Source organism: Artemia sp. Qi Xiang Cuo, chromosome 11 (genome assembly GCF_049724085.1).
Source record: "Artemia sp. Qi Xiang Cuo chromosome 11, ASM4972408v1, whole genome shotgun sequence".
In the NCBI taxonomy this organism is placed as follows: Eukaryota; Metazoa; Arthropoda; class Branchiopoda; order Anostraca; family Artemiidae; genus Artemia; species Artemia sp. Qi Xiang Cuo.
Genome location: NC_142804.1, coordinates 36,190,571 through 36,209,813, shown reverse-complemented (window position 1 = coordinate 36,209,813; position 19,243 = coordinate 36,190,571). Strand labels below are relative to the sequence as shown.

Sequence of the window (19,243 nt, the reverse complement as noted above, 5' to 3'; positions counted from 1 at the left end):
ACCGTAGGATTACGATCCTATTTGAAGAGAATTAAAGGGTCATCTGTATGGCAGAGTGAGGAGTAGTGAGTTATTTTAATGCAAATATCAAGAAGAGTGTCTCTGGTTTTTCTCAAGTATAGCAGCGCTTTTTTAAATACATTGGCCGTTCGGCTAATAATTAATGGTAAAATAATAGAAAGCTACAGATAATGTGTTAGGCAAAGCCTGTTATGTCTCCCAAAAGGTGGAAATTTCAAAACTAGTGAGGCTTATGAATGAAATTACAAAACATTAAAACGTAACATAAAATAGTGTATGAAACTTTAGGCTTGTGAACTTATTTTATGCAGAATTACTGTTCACAAAAAATACGCAACTTCTTTAAAAATTATAGACGAGGTAATTTTTATAATAAAGACTGCAGGAGCTTATAATAATCAAAGTATTTCTTTATCAGTCCATTTATTGTAAATGATTCATTTTTATGGCAAAACTGAAACGGTGTGTGTTAACTGGTTCTCTCAGAGGAAAATTGAAGTTTAACAAACAAAGATTCCTTCAATGTCCTTTATTTCTTTTCTTATATTTATACCAAATGTTCTGTTATCTGAAATTATTTAAGATATATTTCCTTGTAAATTAAGGTGAGATTGAAATAGACCAAACTCAGTTGTTAAGTTTACCTGGTTGTTCTGCTAGTGACTAAACAAAGTAGAGTTGATGTGTGTTCATTTCAATCTCAGATCTTAAAAATTATGGGTGGTTTAATTTCTCTATTTCTTTTTTATAAATTACTATTTTACAGTCTTTGTTTTAAAGTACTACAGCAAATTTTATAGCAGGCTAATTTTTGGACCCTCAATGTAAACTAGACTGGCGAATCAAGTATATCCAACAGCATCACAGTCAAGTTTCAGTTTACGGTCTATGACTTTTTCTTTGGAGCGGACTGCAAATACTATTTTGAGAAAAAAGTATATTGCCGTTTTCATATATATTTTATTTATTGTGCTTCGGTACCAAAATAAGGATTATATTTTCTTAATTACTAACCAAAATGCTAATTTTCTAGTTTCAGACTATATTCAAGTTTTGTTTCATCTGTAGCCTAAATAGTAGAATTAGGGTTTAAAGAATGTTGTAAATTGTCAATTTTGAGGACAAACATCGTCAAAGAAATCAGCAGGCATTTGACTGATTGGAAATGAGTTGTGGGCGCAGTGTGATCTTTGCAGTCTATTTCCAATGCTGTTGTCCGCTCCAACTAGCCAAGCTATGTTGCAATCACAGATTATTTCATTGCCAGAAAGGACATCTGAAAAAAAAAAAAACACTATTTTATCCAAATCATATATGGTAGCTTCATCATTTATCCTTGAAAAAGTGGCTTCTTTCATTTTTCATAGATTTGACGTTCGACCTCAATTATTTTTCTCGTTTCCTTTTCCGGCTCCTTTTCTCTAAATTTTTTTATTTGTAATTTCGTCTTTAAGTTACTTTACGAGCTCGTAAGCTCGTATATCAGTGTGCAGGGTTTTAGAAAAAGTAGTCAAAATTTTATGGTCCACGATACTGGCCGTCGAATGGGCCAAATTACAAATTATCAAAATTTCCTTTTACATTTTTAGGAGGTGTTTTTTAATTCTCCGTTGAAATTTTTCTGTCCAACTGCCCGCAAATTGAAATTTCAACTTCTTCCTTTTCAGATTTAGGCCAATCCTGTGACATAATTTTTAATTTAGCTCATTATAAGCACTTTTTATGTCTTACAAAAGTCAATTTGACTAGCTCCATGCTCATGTATATTTAAATGCATTTCATAACTAGACGGAAAAACTAAAGTCGGTTGCTCAGTACCCAGACACGACCTCTTTTGGTCTGAAGTCCGGTCAAAAGACAAAAAACGAAAAGATTGAAGTCTGACCAAAAAACGAAAGGATTTAAAATATTATTTTCTTTGTCAATGAAACAGACTATCAATCAAAAACGAACAGAAATTAAATTAAGGCAAAGTTTTTCGTCAAAGGAAGTTTTTCAAAGAAAAGTAAACCAAAATTGAACATAAATAAAGTCAAAAAAATTCTCAAGTGTAAAACTACCAAAAATGATTATCAATTAGCCAAAAAAGAACAGAAATTATAATAAATAACCGAGTCAAACTAAAAACGAGCAGAAACTAAGATGAATGGGACTGACCCCCTTCCCCGTGCCTTCTAAATACCAGCAAATAATTTGTATTTTACTGAAAACAAGTACGTTTTACTTTTCTCTTTTTTAATTTTAACAAATCCGAAATTATTAAGACTTTCAGCAATGAATAATGAATACCAGTATATGTATATATATTAAACTGTCAATCCGCATTCGCTTTTTTTTCAATAATCTTGGTTGTGATGGTGTAATTTATGGTTATGATGGTGTAATTTCAATATTATGACAAATAGAAATATTCACCTCGAAATCAGGATTATTTTCAGTAAAGTGTAAATTATTTCAGTAAAGTGTAATAAAGGGGGCATGGAGGGGCATCAGACCTATTCATCTAAGTTTCTGCTTGTTTTAAGTTTGACTCGGTTATTTTTTGTAATCTCTGTTGGTTTTGGAATTCATTTTTTTATTGATGGGAATTTGGGGTAGTTTTACCCTTGGAATGTTATTTGACTTTATTTCTTCTCATTTTGGGTTTAATTTAGCTTTTTAGTTTTCTTTGAAAAACTTCTTCAGTGGAAATGATTAAAAAAATTATTTATCAAATAAATCAGGTCTTCGGTATCTGGCTCGGTGCTAAGTATCCTAGTATTCGGATATCCTAGCAAAAGAAATATTTAATAAAATGCCTCTTGGGCAAGAAGAAACAATCTGTCCTCTTGGGGTTCTTGCCTCTGGGGCAAGGGCTGTAAGTTATGCAAGTTGTCCAGTGTTCACATATAAGGTTTTTGTGGAAGGGGTGGTATAAACTTTGGAGGGGGCTAGAACTTTAAATTGGAAATTTAAAGTTCTAGTACCCTTTTTAAGAGTCAAAAGTAATCCGAGGGCAGCCAGACCTCCCCTCCCCCCACTAACGCCCTTTCCCCCCAAATGTATCCGATCCAAATTTGGAGATAGCCAATTAGTTCAATATAGTCCAAAAGACAAATGACTATAACTCAGGGGTTATTAAAACTATCCAAAGCCCCCCGCTGTAAGTTGAATAAGTTGTTCATTGACAACATATAGGGTTTTCTTATTGAGAAAAGAGAGTATGTTTGGTCCTGGATCTCCAATAAAGTTCAGAGTATTAAGGTGAGACTTTAAGGAAATCCTGAGAGGAATTTCAAATATAATCAAAACCAATCTTGTGCTTGCTGGTTGTGAAAAGGGAATATCGGCAATATACAAGGAATGGGAGAGTGTATTAAATTGAAACTTTCAAGATATGTTGTGGGGATTTTGAAAAGAGTTTATAGGAAATCCGTCTCTTCTTTCCCCTTTTTAGGAGCCCCCTCTGTTCAACACTGGTCGGAATTTCGAAATTCTCATGTTGTTCAAACTAGTCAAAAGGTCTAAAAGGTCAAACTAGTCAAAAGGTCCAATTGACCTATAAAGGGCAATTGAAGCAATTGGGCCTAATCAGGCCCCGCATTTGTAAGGGCGCCGCGTTAACATCAAAATGAATAAAAATTGAAATTTAAATCAAATTGTTTTTAATAGCTGCAAATAATCAATTTATACATTTATTTTAAGTTCGTGTTGCTAGATGAGGTTTATCAATGCATTTATTATTGTATAGCATACACTTTGTAATATAGACAACTGATACCCGTAAAAGTTTATGTCAAATGTATTGTATTTAATCGGGATAGTCCTATATTACAGAAATTTTGCACTATGTACTTGAACTACTTTACATACGTAAACTACTGTGCAGGTATATGCACGCGCAAATAGTTGCACAACCGTAACAGGCAGTGGTGGATGTTTAGCTACTATCAAAATGTCAATTGTTTCTTGCATTTTTAGTCAGATATTCTTGTAATCGTTATAATTATTAGATTACTACAGTTACTAATTGTTGAATAAGGGAAGTACTATTTACATTTCATAACCTACACTAACAAGCAATTCTTTTTTAAATCGAAATTTTTTGATTTCTTGTAATCCGTTTAAAATGTTCAAATTATATCGGATAATGATTGAGCAACGACATTTTCATACCAGTTTTTTTACTCTCCAAACAGAACATTCAATTGGGACCTGAGCCTATTCGATCTGGGCCTGATGATTCCAGGGATGCCAGACCTTCCAAAGCCTCGGGGCAAGGTTTGTAAATTATGCAATCTGCCGATTGTTTACAGGCAGGATTTATCACAAGGAAAAGGGGAATGAGGTGCTGGTCTCTGTTTCATGTTCTTGAGCCAGGAATGGCAATATGGGGTTGGGGGCCAGCCATCCTGTGCTATCGGTCACCCTTCCTGTTTACCTTTCCCAATTTTTTCCAGGTACTCATTTAGAATTGAATGGACTGTGGCTGAGCTTCTAGAGTAACGCCAATGACCTTTCGTTCCAAAACAAATAACTAGCAACACCAAGAATAGAACCCCGTCCTCACGGACAAAGGATTCAAGTCTAGCTCGGCAGGGGGGGGGGGTGTCAAAAAGGATGATCTTTAATATTTTAATAATAGATAAGGGTATTAAATCAAAACTTTTGGTACATTTTGAGTGGAATGTTTAGAAGTGGCTATAGGGCTGCCAGTCCCCCCCCCTATTCCCTCTTTAGTTACCTTCCTTCCAAAAGCATTCTATCAATATTTTGAAATAGTTATCTTGTTCAAAATAGTCTAAAGCTCAAATAAATATGCCTATGGGATGGCATCACCCTCATAGCTTTTGAGATGGATGTTGAACACAATAGAACAAACTGTATGCAAGCTGGTTCTCAAAAGGGCTGACCAGCAATACCTAAGGAACACCTGAGGGTATTAAGTTGAAACTTTCAAAGGAGATTTAGGGGGATACTGAACAGCTATCGGAGGGCAATCATCCCCATACGTCGTTTTTGGATGCTTCCTTCCCTCATCCCTGTTAAATAACTTCTGAGACCACGCGGGCTAATCATGAAAAAACGAAAAACAAAACAGTAAAGAAGAGAGAAAATACAAGCAAGTGAAAAACGTAGACTATAATGCAAATTTTTCGGTCAAAGCCTCCGCTTGACGGTCCTCAGAGCACGATAATAAAAGTTACTAATAAAAATCCAAGGATAATATAAAAAAAATCCAACCTTAAAACATACACAAGAACTAAAATATGACGACCCTCTCAGTGTAACGGTGAAAGGGTAACTAAATGAAAATACAGTGATGAATGGTAATTAAATTTTTTGATTTATATAGAGTATTTTTAAAAGATAATCGCTTCCCAGGTAAGACAACGTCACAGATTAGGTTATTTTGCAAAATGTGATTTTGTTTATTTGTATAAAAACTATCAGAACTAATTAGTTCAGTATAAATGGGGCTTAAATAGGTTTCTCTATTGTCTCTATTGAGAGCTAACTTTCGGTGAATTTGCTTTTTTATCTCAACTGCCTCCCTGGAAACCTGCATGAGACATTTAACGTGGGCGATAATGGAGGTGTTGTCAAATAAAATGAAATGGTGTGGATTGTTATACTCATGTTGAGCCAAGGTGGAATCAAAAGTCTCAAGCCTTTGGCGTAGCTCCATACCGTTGTCGATTGAGGACCTGTATTCCGAAAACATCTCCCCCAATTGCTGGTGAGTTCTTGCAACATAGAAACAACCGCAAGAACAGGGAACCCTATAAACACCACTGCACAAACCTGGGAAGTGATTAGCTTTTAGAAATGCTCTGTATACATTAAAAAAATGAATTGCCATTCAGTATTGTATTTTTATTCAGTTACCCTTTCACCGTTACATTTAAAGGTTCGTCAAATTTTAGTTATTGTGTTTTTTTAAGGTTTGATTTTTTATATTATCCTTGGATTTTTATTAGTAATTTTTATTTTATTATCGTACACTGAGGACGGTCAAGCGGAGGTCGTGACCGAAATATTTGTAATATAGTCTGCGTTTTTCACTGGCTTGCATTGGTAGAGTGCTAAGTACCATTTTGCATGATGCCCTAGGAATTACCATGCTATTTGCATGAGGCTCTACACCTTTTCAAAGATAGTGAGTACCCCCCTCACATGGCCTTATACTTTTATTATATACCTATAAAGTGATCAAAAACGTTTTGAAACTATAGTTGAGATTATATAACGCAACCAGAAGGGTTTTTGAGGCACTTTCATCATAACATGTTTTTTTTATCTTGAACCATCATAACAGTTTATACAGCCAAATTGTATTCAAAATATTTTCTTGGAAACAAATTTATGTTTTGTATTAATTTTGGGTATCTATGGATATTCATTGAGTTATATAATTAAGGAAGTTGCTAATTAAAGAATAGTAGGCTAAACTCAGAATTGATTGATTGACATATGCTGTTAAAAGCTAACTCAATTTGCAAAAAAAAGGATATAAAAGTTGCGTAGTGAACTGTACCAACGATATTAATTGAATAATAGGAAAAAAACAGAGCTAGGTAACATTTGCGAATTGTATACATCCAAATCGCATTCAAAATATTTTATTGGAAAGAAATTTAAGTTTTTTTATTAATTTTGGGTATCTATGGATATTCATTGAGTTATGTAGTTAAGGAATTGCTAATTAAAGACTAGTAGGCTAAACTCAGAATTGATTGATTGACATATGCTGCTAAAAGCTAACTATTTGCAAAAAAAGATATAAAATTCGCGAATTGAACAATACGAACGATCTTATTTGAATAATAGGGAAAAAACAGAGCTAGATAACATTCGCGAATTGGATAAAGCCAAATCGTATTCAAAATATTTTCTTGGAAAGAAATTTAAGTTTTGTATTAATTTTGGGTATCTATGGATATTCATTGAGTTATATAATTAAGGAAGTTGCTAATTAAAGAATATAAGGCTAAACCCAGAATTGATTGATTGATTGACATATGCTGTTAAAAGCTAACTCTATTTGCAAAAAAAGGATATAACATTCGCAAATTGAACTGTACGAACGATCATATTTGAATAATAGGAAAAAAACAGAGCTAGATAACATTTGCGAATTGGATGACATGAAGGTGGAGAAAAAAGTGTTAAACCGATTAGCAGTTAAGGTAACCTCGAAGAGCATGTTAACTCATAGCTTATTTATTATAAATTTGGGACAACATCAATCTATGAAAATTGCTAACGATGATAAAATGATCTTATGAGTTGACCTAGCTTTACCTCTCCGATGTGTTCTGTATAATACACAAGTGGTGTTTGAACAGTGTTGTCAATTTAAAATAGGGTCTAACGTTATAGTATACTAAAAAGTTGATACTAAGAGAGATTTAGATGGCAAGAAAAGAATTTTAATAATGAAATTCAGAACAAACCTTAGAAATCCTAACAAATCAAGTAGTAAGGTGTATGTGAGTACGAAACGCCAAGGATGATAAGCACCAAAGACCCTAAGCACCAGAGACATCAACCCCCAAAGGTCCCCTATCCCCAACTCGAAGGGGCCCCCTCCCCTCCAACTTTTTGCCCCCCCCCCCCACCATTTTTTTGATTTTTTTTGTTTTTTCTTATAAATTCTTTTTTATTATTTTTTTTTAACATGATAAATTTTTTCAACTTTTTTTACATCTCTAAATCATTTCAGAAAAATAGAAAGACACTTGATTTGAATTTTAAAATATATTCTTGTGCATACCCATACTCCTAATGATGAGGACTGATTGTTCTAATTCAATATTTTTTTCATAAAAAACAAAGTGTTTTTTTAACTTAATTTTTTTTGGACTTCGAAATTATTCAACTTTTTTTTACATCTCTAAATCATATTAGAAAAATAGAATGACACTTTTGATTTAAATTTTAAAATATATTCTTGTGCAAACCCATACTCCTATTGATGACGACTGATGATTCTAATTCAATATTTTTTTCCATGAAAAACAAACAATTTTTTTAACTAAATTTTTTGGACTTCGAGATTATTCAACTTTTTTTTACATCTCCAAATCATATCAAAAAAATAGAATGACCCTTTTGATTTAAATTTTAAAACATATTCTTGTGCATACCCATATTCCTATTGATGAGGACTAATGGTTCTAATTAAATTTTTTCATGAAAACAAACTATTTTTTTAATTAAAATTTTTTGGGACCTCGAAATTATTCAACTTTTTTTTTACATCTCTAAATTATATTAGAAAAATAGAATGACACATTTGATTTAAATTTTAAAATATATTCTTTTGTATACCCATACTCCTATTGATGAGGACTGATGATTCTAATTCAATATTTTTTTCATAAAAAACAAACTATTTTCTTAACAAAATTATTGTTTTGGACTTCGAAATTATTAAACTTTCTTTTTTTTACTTCTCTTAAACCTATTAGAAAAACATACTGAAACATTTGATTTGAATTTTTTAATATATTCTTGTGCATACACCTACTCCTAATGAGGAAGACTGATGGTCCTTAATCAATATTTTTTTCATAAACAGCAAACTATTTTTTTAACTTCGAAATTATTCAACTTTTTTTTTGTACGTATCTTAAAATGACAAAATATGCTTACGGCTCTAACATTTGTACTCTATGCTTGCTCAGAGACACGATGTGGCTTTCCCACTGGTACTCTAAGGCCGGTTATCGACGCTACCTAGTCTATTGCATGTATTAAATCAGTATTTTTTTACGCATTGGAACGATAAACACATAAGTCATATCTTTAAAAAAGTGAAGATGGAGCATTTTAGTAAAGTGTGTTCACATGACAATGTTATTGTAGCATTGAATGCCGACAAGGCAAAGTATTTAAACTATGAAACAAGTACAAGTCGTAGCACCATCGGAAATGTATGCATGCATTTTCATGAAAGTAAGGAATTAAATTTCTTTGGAGTACCAAAAAATTCCATTGTACAAAAAATGGATATGCGAGATTGAGATCTCCAGAGATGATTACACTCAAAGAGAATGCCAACATAAAAATAATAGTGGATGAAGAGGGGTATCCTCTTGCTAGTGCTTCCGGTACCATGCTACCTGTTGATAGAACCTATCGTCATCTTTTAGGTATTAGCATTCAAATGAAAGCAACGAAGAGAAGAAAGGCCTACTCTTCTACTAATATCATAAACCATATCTTGTCTACGTGCCGAAACTGCTACCTATGTAAAAAGTAGTGTGATAATAGACAGTGAAGTTGCCAGAAAAGTAAAAAGGGCATTGGTAGAAAATATCACTATGGAATATAAAGATGAATCGATGAAAAACAAAGTACCAGCAACCGTTACTGCCATTGATCAAACAGTCAATGAAACAAATAATACCAAAGACGAAAAACATATTGAGCCTGTCGATGACACACCTGTAAAAATTGTGGATGACTCAAAATGGAATAATTATTATTCTACTGATTACGAACTAAGAGAAGACAATAGCTACAATATCAAGAGAGAACATGGTGAACCATTTTATGAAACAGATTCAAAATGTTCAAAGTTGATCATTGATATTAATAATTCATCATAATATATTTTTTGTATTAATATTTTACATAGTATTATTTCATTAAAAATATATTATGCATTGCATTGTTATGTGTTCATTATTTTTAGAGTAAGCTAGCATATCAAACGTATAGAATGTCTATTAAAACATCGGGGATGTAAGAAAAAGAATTTGCATACATCATATGTCGGACAGATAGGTTAACATAGAGAAAATCTAAGTATCAGAGTGAATGAATTCATTATCAACATCCTTTGTCGGATATGTCAGATAAAATTTATAAAATCTAAGTATCAGAGTGATTAAATTCTATATCAACATTCTTTTCTCGGATATATAGATTAAAATTGACAAAATCTAAGTGTTAGAGTGAATAAATTTTTTATCAACATCCTTTGCCAGTTACATCGGATAAAATTGACAAAATCTAAGTGTCAGAGTGAATTAATTCCTTATCAACATCCTTTGTCGGATATCTCAGATAAAATTGATAAATTCTAATTATCAGAGTGATTAAATTCCATATCAACATCTTTTTCTGGGATACATGGGATAAAATTGACAAAATCTAAGCATCAGAGTGAATAAATGCTTTATAAATATCCTTTAAATGCATTATCAGCATCATTTGTCGGCTATATCGGATAAAATTGAAAAATCTAAGTATCAGATTGATTAAATTCTATATCAACATCCTTTGTCGGATATGTCAGATAAAATTGACAGAATCTAAGTATCAGGGTTATTAATTTCTATATCAACATCATTTCATCAGATACATGGGATAAAATTGACAAAATGTAAATATCAGAATGAATAAATTCATTATCAACATCCTTTGTCAGATTTGTTGGATAAAACTGACAGAATCTAAGCATCAGAGTGATTAAATTCCATATGAACATCCCTTTTTCGGATACATAAGATAAAATTGACAAAATCTAAGTATCAGAGTGAATAAATGCTTTATCAACATCCTTTAAATGCATTATAAACATTATATGTCGGCTATATCGGATAAAATTGACAAAATCTAAGTATCAGATTGATTAAATTCTATATCAACATCACTTTCTCGAATACATTGGATAAACTTGACAGAATCTAAGCATCAGAGCTATTAAATTCTATATCAACATCCCTTTCTCAGATACTTGGGATAAAATTGACAAAATTCAAGTATCAGAGTGAATAAATGCTTTATCAATATCCCTTAAATGCATTTAAAGGATGTTGATAAAGCATTTATTCACCCTGATACTTAGATTTTGTCAATTTTATCCCATGTATCCGAGAAAATGATGTTGATATGGAATTTAATCACTCTGATACTTAGATTTTATCAATTTTATCTGACATATCCGACAAAGGATCTTGATAATGAATTTATTTATTCCCTCTGACACTTGCATTTTGTCAATTTTATCCGATATAACTGGCAAAGGATGTTGATAAATAAAATTATTCACTCTGACACTTAGATTTTGTCAATTTTAATCTATGTATCCGAAGAAAGGATATATATATATATATATAGAATTTAATCACTCTGATACCTAGATTTTGTCAATTTTATCCGACATATCCGATAAAGGATGTTGTTAAAGCATTTATTCATTCTGATATTTAGATTTTGTCAATTTTATTCGATGTATCTGACAAAGGATGTTGATTAAAAAAAACTTGTTCACTCTGACACTTATATTTCATCAATTTTATTCTATGTATCTGGCAAAGGATGTTGATAAAAAAATTATTCACTCTGATACTTCGATTATGTCAATATTATCCGAAATATCCGACAAAGGATGTTGATAATTAATTTATTCACTCTAATACTTAGATTTTGTCAATTTTATCCGATGTATCTGGCAAAAGATGTTGATAAAAAATTATTCACTCTAACACTTAGAATTTGTCAATTTTTCCTATGTATCCGAGAAAAGGATGTTGATAGAGAATTTACTCACTCTGATACTTAAATTTTGTCAATTTTATCCGACATATCCAATAAAGGATGTTGTTAAAGCATTTATTCATTCTGAAATTTAGATTTTGTCAATTTTATTTGATGTATCTGACAAAGGATGCTGATAAAAAATTTATTCACTCTGACACTTAGATTCTGTCAATTTTATGCGATGTATCTGACAAAAGGTGTTGATAAAAAAATTATTTATTCTAACACTTAGAGTTTGTCAATTTTTTCCTATGTGTCCGAGAAATGGATGTTGATATAGAATTTAATCACTCTTATACTTAGATTTTGTGAAATTGCTGTATTGCCTGTCCAGGATGCGACTTCAATCGAGAATGAATGGTAATAAAGAATTTGTTCAATTTTTTTCATAATTTCCTGAATTAAATTTCTGTATTGTGTATCCAAGAGGTGAATTCAAGAAAGAGTTTGTTACTTACTTTCTTACTTACTTACAATTTTTTCATAATGACATATCCAACAACGGATGTTGATAAAGAATTTATTCATTCTGATACTTAGATTTTCTCTATGTTTACCTATCTATCCGACATATGATGTATGCAAATTCCTTTTCTTACATCCCCAATGTTTTAATAAACATTCTATATGTTTGATATGCTAGCTTACTCTAAAAATAATGAACACATAACAATGTAATGCATAATATATTTTTAATGAAATAATGCTATGTAGAATATTAATACAAAAATATATTATGATACATTATTAATATCAATGATCAACTTTGGACATTTTACCATGTTCACCATGTTCTCTCTTGATATTGTAGCTATTGTCTTCTCTTAGTTCGTAATCAGTAGAATATTCATTATTCCATTTTGAGCCATACACAATTTTTACAGGAGTGTCATCAACAGGCTCAATATGCTTTTTGTCTTTGGTATTACTTGGTTCATTGACTGTTTGATCAATGGTAGTAAAGTTTGCTGGTAATTTTTTTTTCATCGATTCATCTTTACATTCCATAGTGATATTTTTTACCAATGTCCTTTTTACTTTCCTGGCAACTTCACTGTCTATTATCACACTACTTTTTGCATAGGCAGCAGTTTCGGCACGTAGACAAGATATGGTTTATGATATTAGTAGAAGAGTAGGCCTTTCTTTTTTTCTTTGCTTTTCTTTTTTTTCTTTTTTTGGAATTTTTTGGTACTCCAAAGAAATTTAATTCCTTACTGTCATGACAATGCATGCATACATTTCCGATGGTGCTACCACTTGTACTTGTTTCATAGTTTAAATACTTTGCCTTGTCGGCATTCAATGTTACAGTAACATTGTCATGTGAACACACTTTATTAAAATGCTCCATCTTCACTTTTTTAAAGATATGACTTATGTGTTTATTGTTCCACTGTGTAAAAAATACTGATTTAATACATGCAATAAAGTATGTAGTGTCGATAACCAGCCATAGAGTACCAGTGGGAAAGCCAAATTGTGTCTCTGAGCCATCATAAAGTACACTTGTTAGAGCCATAAGCATATTTTTTCATTTTAAGATACGTAAAAAAAAAATTAATAAAAAAAATAAATAAAGTTGAATAATTTCGAAGTTTAAAAAAAGAAGTTTGTTTTTATGAAAAAAATATTGAATTAGAACCATCAGTCCTCATCACTAGGAGTATGGGTATGCACAACAATGTATTTAAAAATATAAATGAAAATTGTCATTCTATTTTTCTGATATGATTTAGAGATGTAAAAAAAAAGAAAATTGAATAATTTCGAAGTCCAAAAAAAAATTTTGTTAAAAAAATAGTTTGTTTTTTATGAAAAAAAAATGAATTAGAACCATCATTCCTCATCATTAGGAGTATGGGTATGCACAAGAATATATTTTAAAATTTAAATCAAAAGTGTCATTCTATTTTTCTAATATTATTTAGAGATGTAAAAAAAGTTGAATAATCTCGAAGTAAAAAAAATTAGTTAAAAAAATAGTTAGTTTTCATGAAAATAAATATTGAATTAAATTCATCAGTCCTCATCAATAGGAATATGGGTATGCACAAGAATATATTTTAAAATTTAAATCAAAAGGATCATTCTATTTTTCTGATATGATTTGGAGATGTAAAAAAAAGTTGAATAATCTCGAAGTCTAAAAAATTTTAGTTCAAAAAAAAATTAGTTTTTTATGAAAAAAAATATTGAATTAGAACCATCAGTCCTCACCAATAGGAGTATGGGTATGCACAAGGATATATTTAAAAATTTAAATCAAAAGTGCCATTCTATTTTTCTTATATGATTTAGAGATGTAAAAAAAAGTTGAATAATTTCGAAGTCCAAAAAAAAATTTTGTTCAAAAAAAAAGTTTGTTTTTTATGAAAAATATTGAATTAGAACCATTAGTCCTCATCATTAGGAGTATGGGTATGCACAAGAATATATTTTAAAATTTATATCAAGTGTCATTCTATTTTTCTGATATGATTTAGAGATGTAAAAAAAAGTTCAAAAATATATCATGTTAAAAAAATAATAAAAAAAGATATTACAAAAAACTTAAAAAAAAAATCAAAACAAAATTGGGGGAGGGGGGCAAAAAAATGGAGGGGAGGGGGCCTCCTTTGAGTTTGGGGATAGGGGACCTTTGGGGGTTGAGGTCTCTGGTGGTTAGGGTCATTGGTGCTTATGATCCTTGGCGGTTCGTACTCACATACAGCTTACTACTTGATTTGTAAGGATTTCTAAGGTTTGTTCTGTATTTCATTATTAAAATTCTTTTCTTGTCATCTATATCTCTTTTAGTATCAATTTTTTAGTATACTATAACGTTAGACCCTATTTTAAATTGACAACACTGTTCAAACACCACTTGTATACTATACAGAACACATCAGAGAGGTAAAGCTAGGTCAAGTCATAAGATCATATTATCATCGTTAGCCATTTTCATAGATTGATGTTGTCCCAAATTTATAATAAATAAGCTATGAGTTAACATGCTCTTCGAGGTTACCTTAACTGCTAATCGGTTTAACCCTTTTTTCTCCACCTTCATGTCATCCAATTCGCAAATGTTATCTAGCTCTGTTTTTTTTCCTATTATTCAAATAAGATCGTTCGTACAGTTCAATTCGCGAATGTTATATCCTTTTTTTGCAAATAGAGTTAGCTTTTAACAGCATATGTCAATCAATCAATCAATTCTGGGTTTAGCCTATTATTCTCTAATTAGCAACTTCCTTAACTATATAACTCAATGAATATCCATAGATACCCAAAATTAATAGAATACTTAAATTTCTTTTCAAGAAAATATTTTGAATACGATTTGGCTGTATCCAATTCGCAAATGTTATCTACCTCTGTTTTGTCCCTATTATTAAAATAAGATCGTTCGTACAGTTCAATTCGCGAATGTTATATCCTTTTTTTTGCAAATAGAGTTAGCTTTTAACAGCATATGTCAATCAATCAATTCTGAGTTTAGCCTACTATACTTTAATTAGCAACTTCATTAATTATATAACTCAATGAATATCCATAGATACCCAAAATTAATACAAAACTTAAACTTCTTTCCAAGAAAATATTTTGAATACGATTTGGCTGTATAAACTGTTATGATGGTTCAAGATAAAAAAAAACACGTTACGACGAAAGTGCCTCAAAAACCCGTCTGGTTGCGTTATACAATCTCAACTATAGCTTCAAAACGTATTTGATCACTTTATAGGTATATAATAAAAGTATAAGGTCATGTGCGTCTAGTTTATCAAAAAGGCGTATCTACAATATTTCAAGAGTGTCCGTGGGCATTAAGTTTGAAAATTCAGGACATGTTGAGGGAGATACTAAAAAGTGGTCCAAGGGCAAAAAGTTCTCCTCCCATTCCCTTTTTATAGCTGCCCTCCCCCCGAAGTTGTCATATAAAAATTTCGGGATAACCATCTTGTTCAAAATAGTCAAAAGTCAAACAACTATGACTTCGGGGATGACAAAGCCCCCAACAACTCATGAGGTAAAGGGTGTATGTTATGTAAGTTGCCAATTGCTTTAATACAAGGTTGGGGGCAATTTATCCAAAACCAATTAATACATTTGTATAAATTGCTTTTATACGATTGTTTATAAAACCAATTTTATACATTGGTTTTGGACAAGGAGGGGGCATGTTATAAAAACTTCAATCCTCCAAAAAGAAGCTTTTCCAAGTAAAGTAAAGATCCATATTAAACTTAAAACCAACATAAATAAATTCCTATAATAGTCCAACCTCAAAACGACCAGCAACTATTATTAAGGAATAAATAAAACCCAAAACAAACAGAAAGTAAATAAACAATCATGTCAGACATACAAATAACAGGTAGTAATATAAACGAATAAATGAATCTTAAAACGAGTAAAAATTAGACTTAATATTCAAGTCAAACTTTAAGTAAACAAAAGTCACTACAAACAGGAGTTTGCCTACTGCCCCCTTCCTCCTCCCCTAACCGTAAAAGTATAAAGCCTATTGCATCATTTTAGCTCTACTGAAAACGAATTATGTGACTAAATTGTTTTTTATTATTACAACATTGAAAAACAGAAATAGAAATTACAGTGAAGTTAAACCTTGAAGTGCTGAGTTTTCAGAAATTAATATCATTGTATATTAAATAACCAGTTAAGCTTTATTAGATCTTTCCAAGGACTGTTCAAGAAACATATAGTTTTCAGTATAGCGCAAATGACACATCAGACTTTAGACTTTTACAGTTAGGGGAGGGGGAAGAGGGCAGTTTCCAAAGTCTTGTTTGTAGTGAAGTTGTTCGCTTTAAGTTTGTCTTGAATATTGAATTTAATTTTTACTCGGTTTAACATTTATCTCTGTTATTCTGTATGTTTTCTATCAATGTTTAGTTAACATAATGAAACAGGAAAGAAGAGATAAATATTTTACCTGTTGAACTAACACCAGGGTACAAATCAACATAACCAAAAATTCCAAGCTGTTCCAAAATTGGGCGGAATATTTCTTCTGGTATTGTAGTAAACTTGTTTCTTGCCAGATTGATTTCATAAGAAGCACCAATCCCTATAAATTAAAGGAGCGCCTTAAATTAGCTTTTTATACACGAAGAAACATATTTAAAAAGTAAGTTTTTATTAAGTTTTATATAGACATCAAAATAATTTTTTCCCTATCAAAGCTGTCTATTTTAAGCCAACATTAGAGGAAATTGCATTGAAACTTGTAAGCTTTCATGTCATATGCAACTCATTCATTTATGTCACCCTTCCTGTAAGAAAGTTTGAGATTTAACCCCTAACCATGTGAAAAGATGGAAAGAATGTTGGTAACATGCGCTTTTAATGATAAAATTCCCTTATTAAAAAGGTGATAAGATTAAATTCAGTAATTGTTGAAGCTTAACCTTGATTTCAATATGTAGCAAATTGCTTATAATGATGCTTTACGCTGTGAAGCATCAAAAAGTTTGTTTTATCAATAGAAATATTAAAAGAAAGTAGTGATGCCCCTTTGCTTCTGACCAGACAGATAGAGGGTATACTACTGGAGCTACTAATCCCTTAAGACGTTAATACGCGCACCTGGTTAAGTTAGGTTAAGTTGGGTATTGAATAATTGAGATGTTACATAGCATTGGCTTTTGATATTTCATTGCGTAAATGATTACGTATTGAAGATTCATCCTGAAATAAGAAATCTAAAGAATATAGCCTCTTTATTATGCATACAAATTTTATTTTAAAAAAACATTATTAAATTATGAAGTCACAGAAAAAAACAGTTAAAACTCAACCAACGGAAGAACAAAACGAAAAGATGATATAGAATAAAATATAAACAAAAAGAAGCATCAATTAAGGAAAGGCGAGAACCTTAGCAACCAGTTCCAGGGGGAAGGGAGAGGCTGTTATTGGAGGTAAAATTAAGCCATATTAAGAGATATTTCTGAGAAGTTCTAATGAAAATGCAAGTTGCATCAAACATTATAATATCATGAAATCACAGAAAAAAGTAGTTAAAGCTCAACAAACGGAAAAAAAACGCGAAAAGGCTGATATAGGATACAATACAAACAAAAAGAAGCAGGAATTAATGAAAAGCAAGAACCCTAGCAGCCAATTCCAGGGGGAGGGGGTTGTTATTAGAGGTAAATTTAAGCGGTATTAAGAGGTATTTCTGAGAGGTTTAATGAAAATACCCCGTTTCATTGAGCCAAAACTGCATTCCTGAATGCCAGACATCACAAGCATTATAAAATAACAAAATCACAGAAAAAAGCAGTTAAAATTCAACAAACACAAAAACAAAACATAAAAAAGCTGATGTAGGACAAAATATAAAAAAAGCATGAATTAAAGAAAGGAGGAAACCCTAGCAACCAATTCCAGGGGATGGAGGGAGGGTTATTCTTAGAAGTAAATTTGAGCCGTATTAAGAAATACTTCTGAGTGGTTTTAATGAAAATGTCACGTTTCATTGAGCCAAAACTATGCATCCCTGATTGCCAGGCATCAGTAGTATGTTACCTTATACTTCTATGGGACGTATAGCAAATACTTCTATGGGACGTATACACCTTTTCAAATAGAGTGAGAATCCCCTCGCAATGTTGTCTGGATTCTATAGAAGCTATAGCAATTTCTACGTTATTCTATAGAAGCTCTACACCTTTTCAAAGAGATTCAGAGCTCCCTCACATGGCCTCTGGGTCAACCAGACAAGTTTATGGGCCAACCAGACAGGTTTCTGGGCTAATAGGTGTATGGAAATACTGTGGGTACATATGGAATCCGGTTAATAGCCTGTAGCTTAAAGGTATCTGAGATCTCGCCCCAGTATCGCATACAATAGTAGAGATATCAAAATGATATCTCATTTGCATTAAGCTAACTCAATTTGCGAAAAGAAATTCCATCTACACAACTCTGCTCTGATTGAATTGGTGCCAGCAATGGGATCGAAAATGACACGTAATCACTGCTAAGCCTTTTGTTATTGCCAGAGGATTACCCAATTCACTTCTTAGTGTTAACTGACAGAGTTTCAAATACGAACATTTTGAAAAGCAGACAGGTTTTTTGTTTGTTATTAAAAAATTAGACACTATAATCGGAATTATTTGATTGACATTTAAAAAGGAATAATGAGATTTGCAAATTGGAGTGTAGGATTTGTCAATTTAGGAGGGAAAACCAAAAATGCTCAGAGTCGAGAATAAATGGGATCTGCCTCAAGGGGAAGACTCAGCGGCCCTTCGTTCACCCATTTCTGAGGGCAGGGGAGGGGGCGGGTTTGAGGGACTCTGTTGTTTTATTCAATGTGATTTTTTTCTTTACTTGATGATCATTCAAAAAGCGAGGATTTCTGTTAAATAAAAAATACTTATACCTTTTAAAATAGCTTTACGGGGTTTGAGTGACTCTGTTGTTTTATTCCATGTAATTTTTTCTTTACTTGATGGTCATTCAAAAACCGAGGCTTTCTATTAAATAAATAATTCTTATACCTTTTAAAATAGCTTTACGGAGTTTGAGGGAGTCTGTTGTTTTATTCCATGTGATTTTTTCTTTACTTAGTGTTCATTCAAAAAGCGAATATTTCTGTTAAATAAATAATTCTTATACCTTTTAAAATAGCTTTACGGGGTTTGAGGGACTCCCTTGTTTTATTCCA

The 19,243-nt window shown here is 31.6% G+C and overlaps 1 protein-coding gene across 1 annotated transcript in view; it reads right to left on the bottom strand.

The window, feature by feature from the left end:
• Nucleotides 1–961: 961 nt before the first annotated feature.
• LOC148946936 (oplophorus-luciferin 2-monooxygenase non-catalytic subunit-like) overlaps nucleotides 962–19,243 on the bottom strand; it is a 34,766-nt gene continuing 16,484 nt past the window's right edge. Inside the window, exons 2-3 of the mRNA XM_089096744.1 lie at nucleotides 16,499–16,633; nucleotides 962–1,297 (exon numbers count right to left, since the gene is read on the bottom strand). Of these exons, the coding sequence (XP_088952870.1) occupies nucleotides 1,131–1,297; nucleotides 16,499–16,633 (302 nt within the window). The 3' untranslated portion in view covers nucleotides 962–1,130. The remainder of the gene's footprint in view (nucleotides 1,298–16,498; nucleotides 16,634–19,243) is intronic.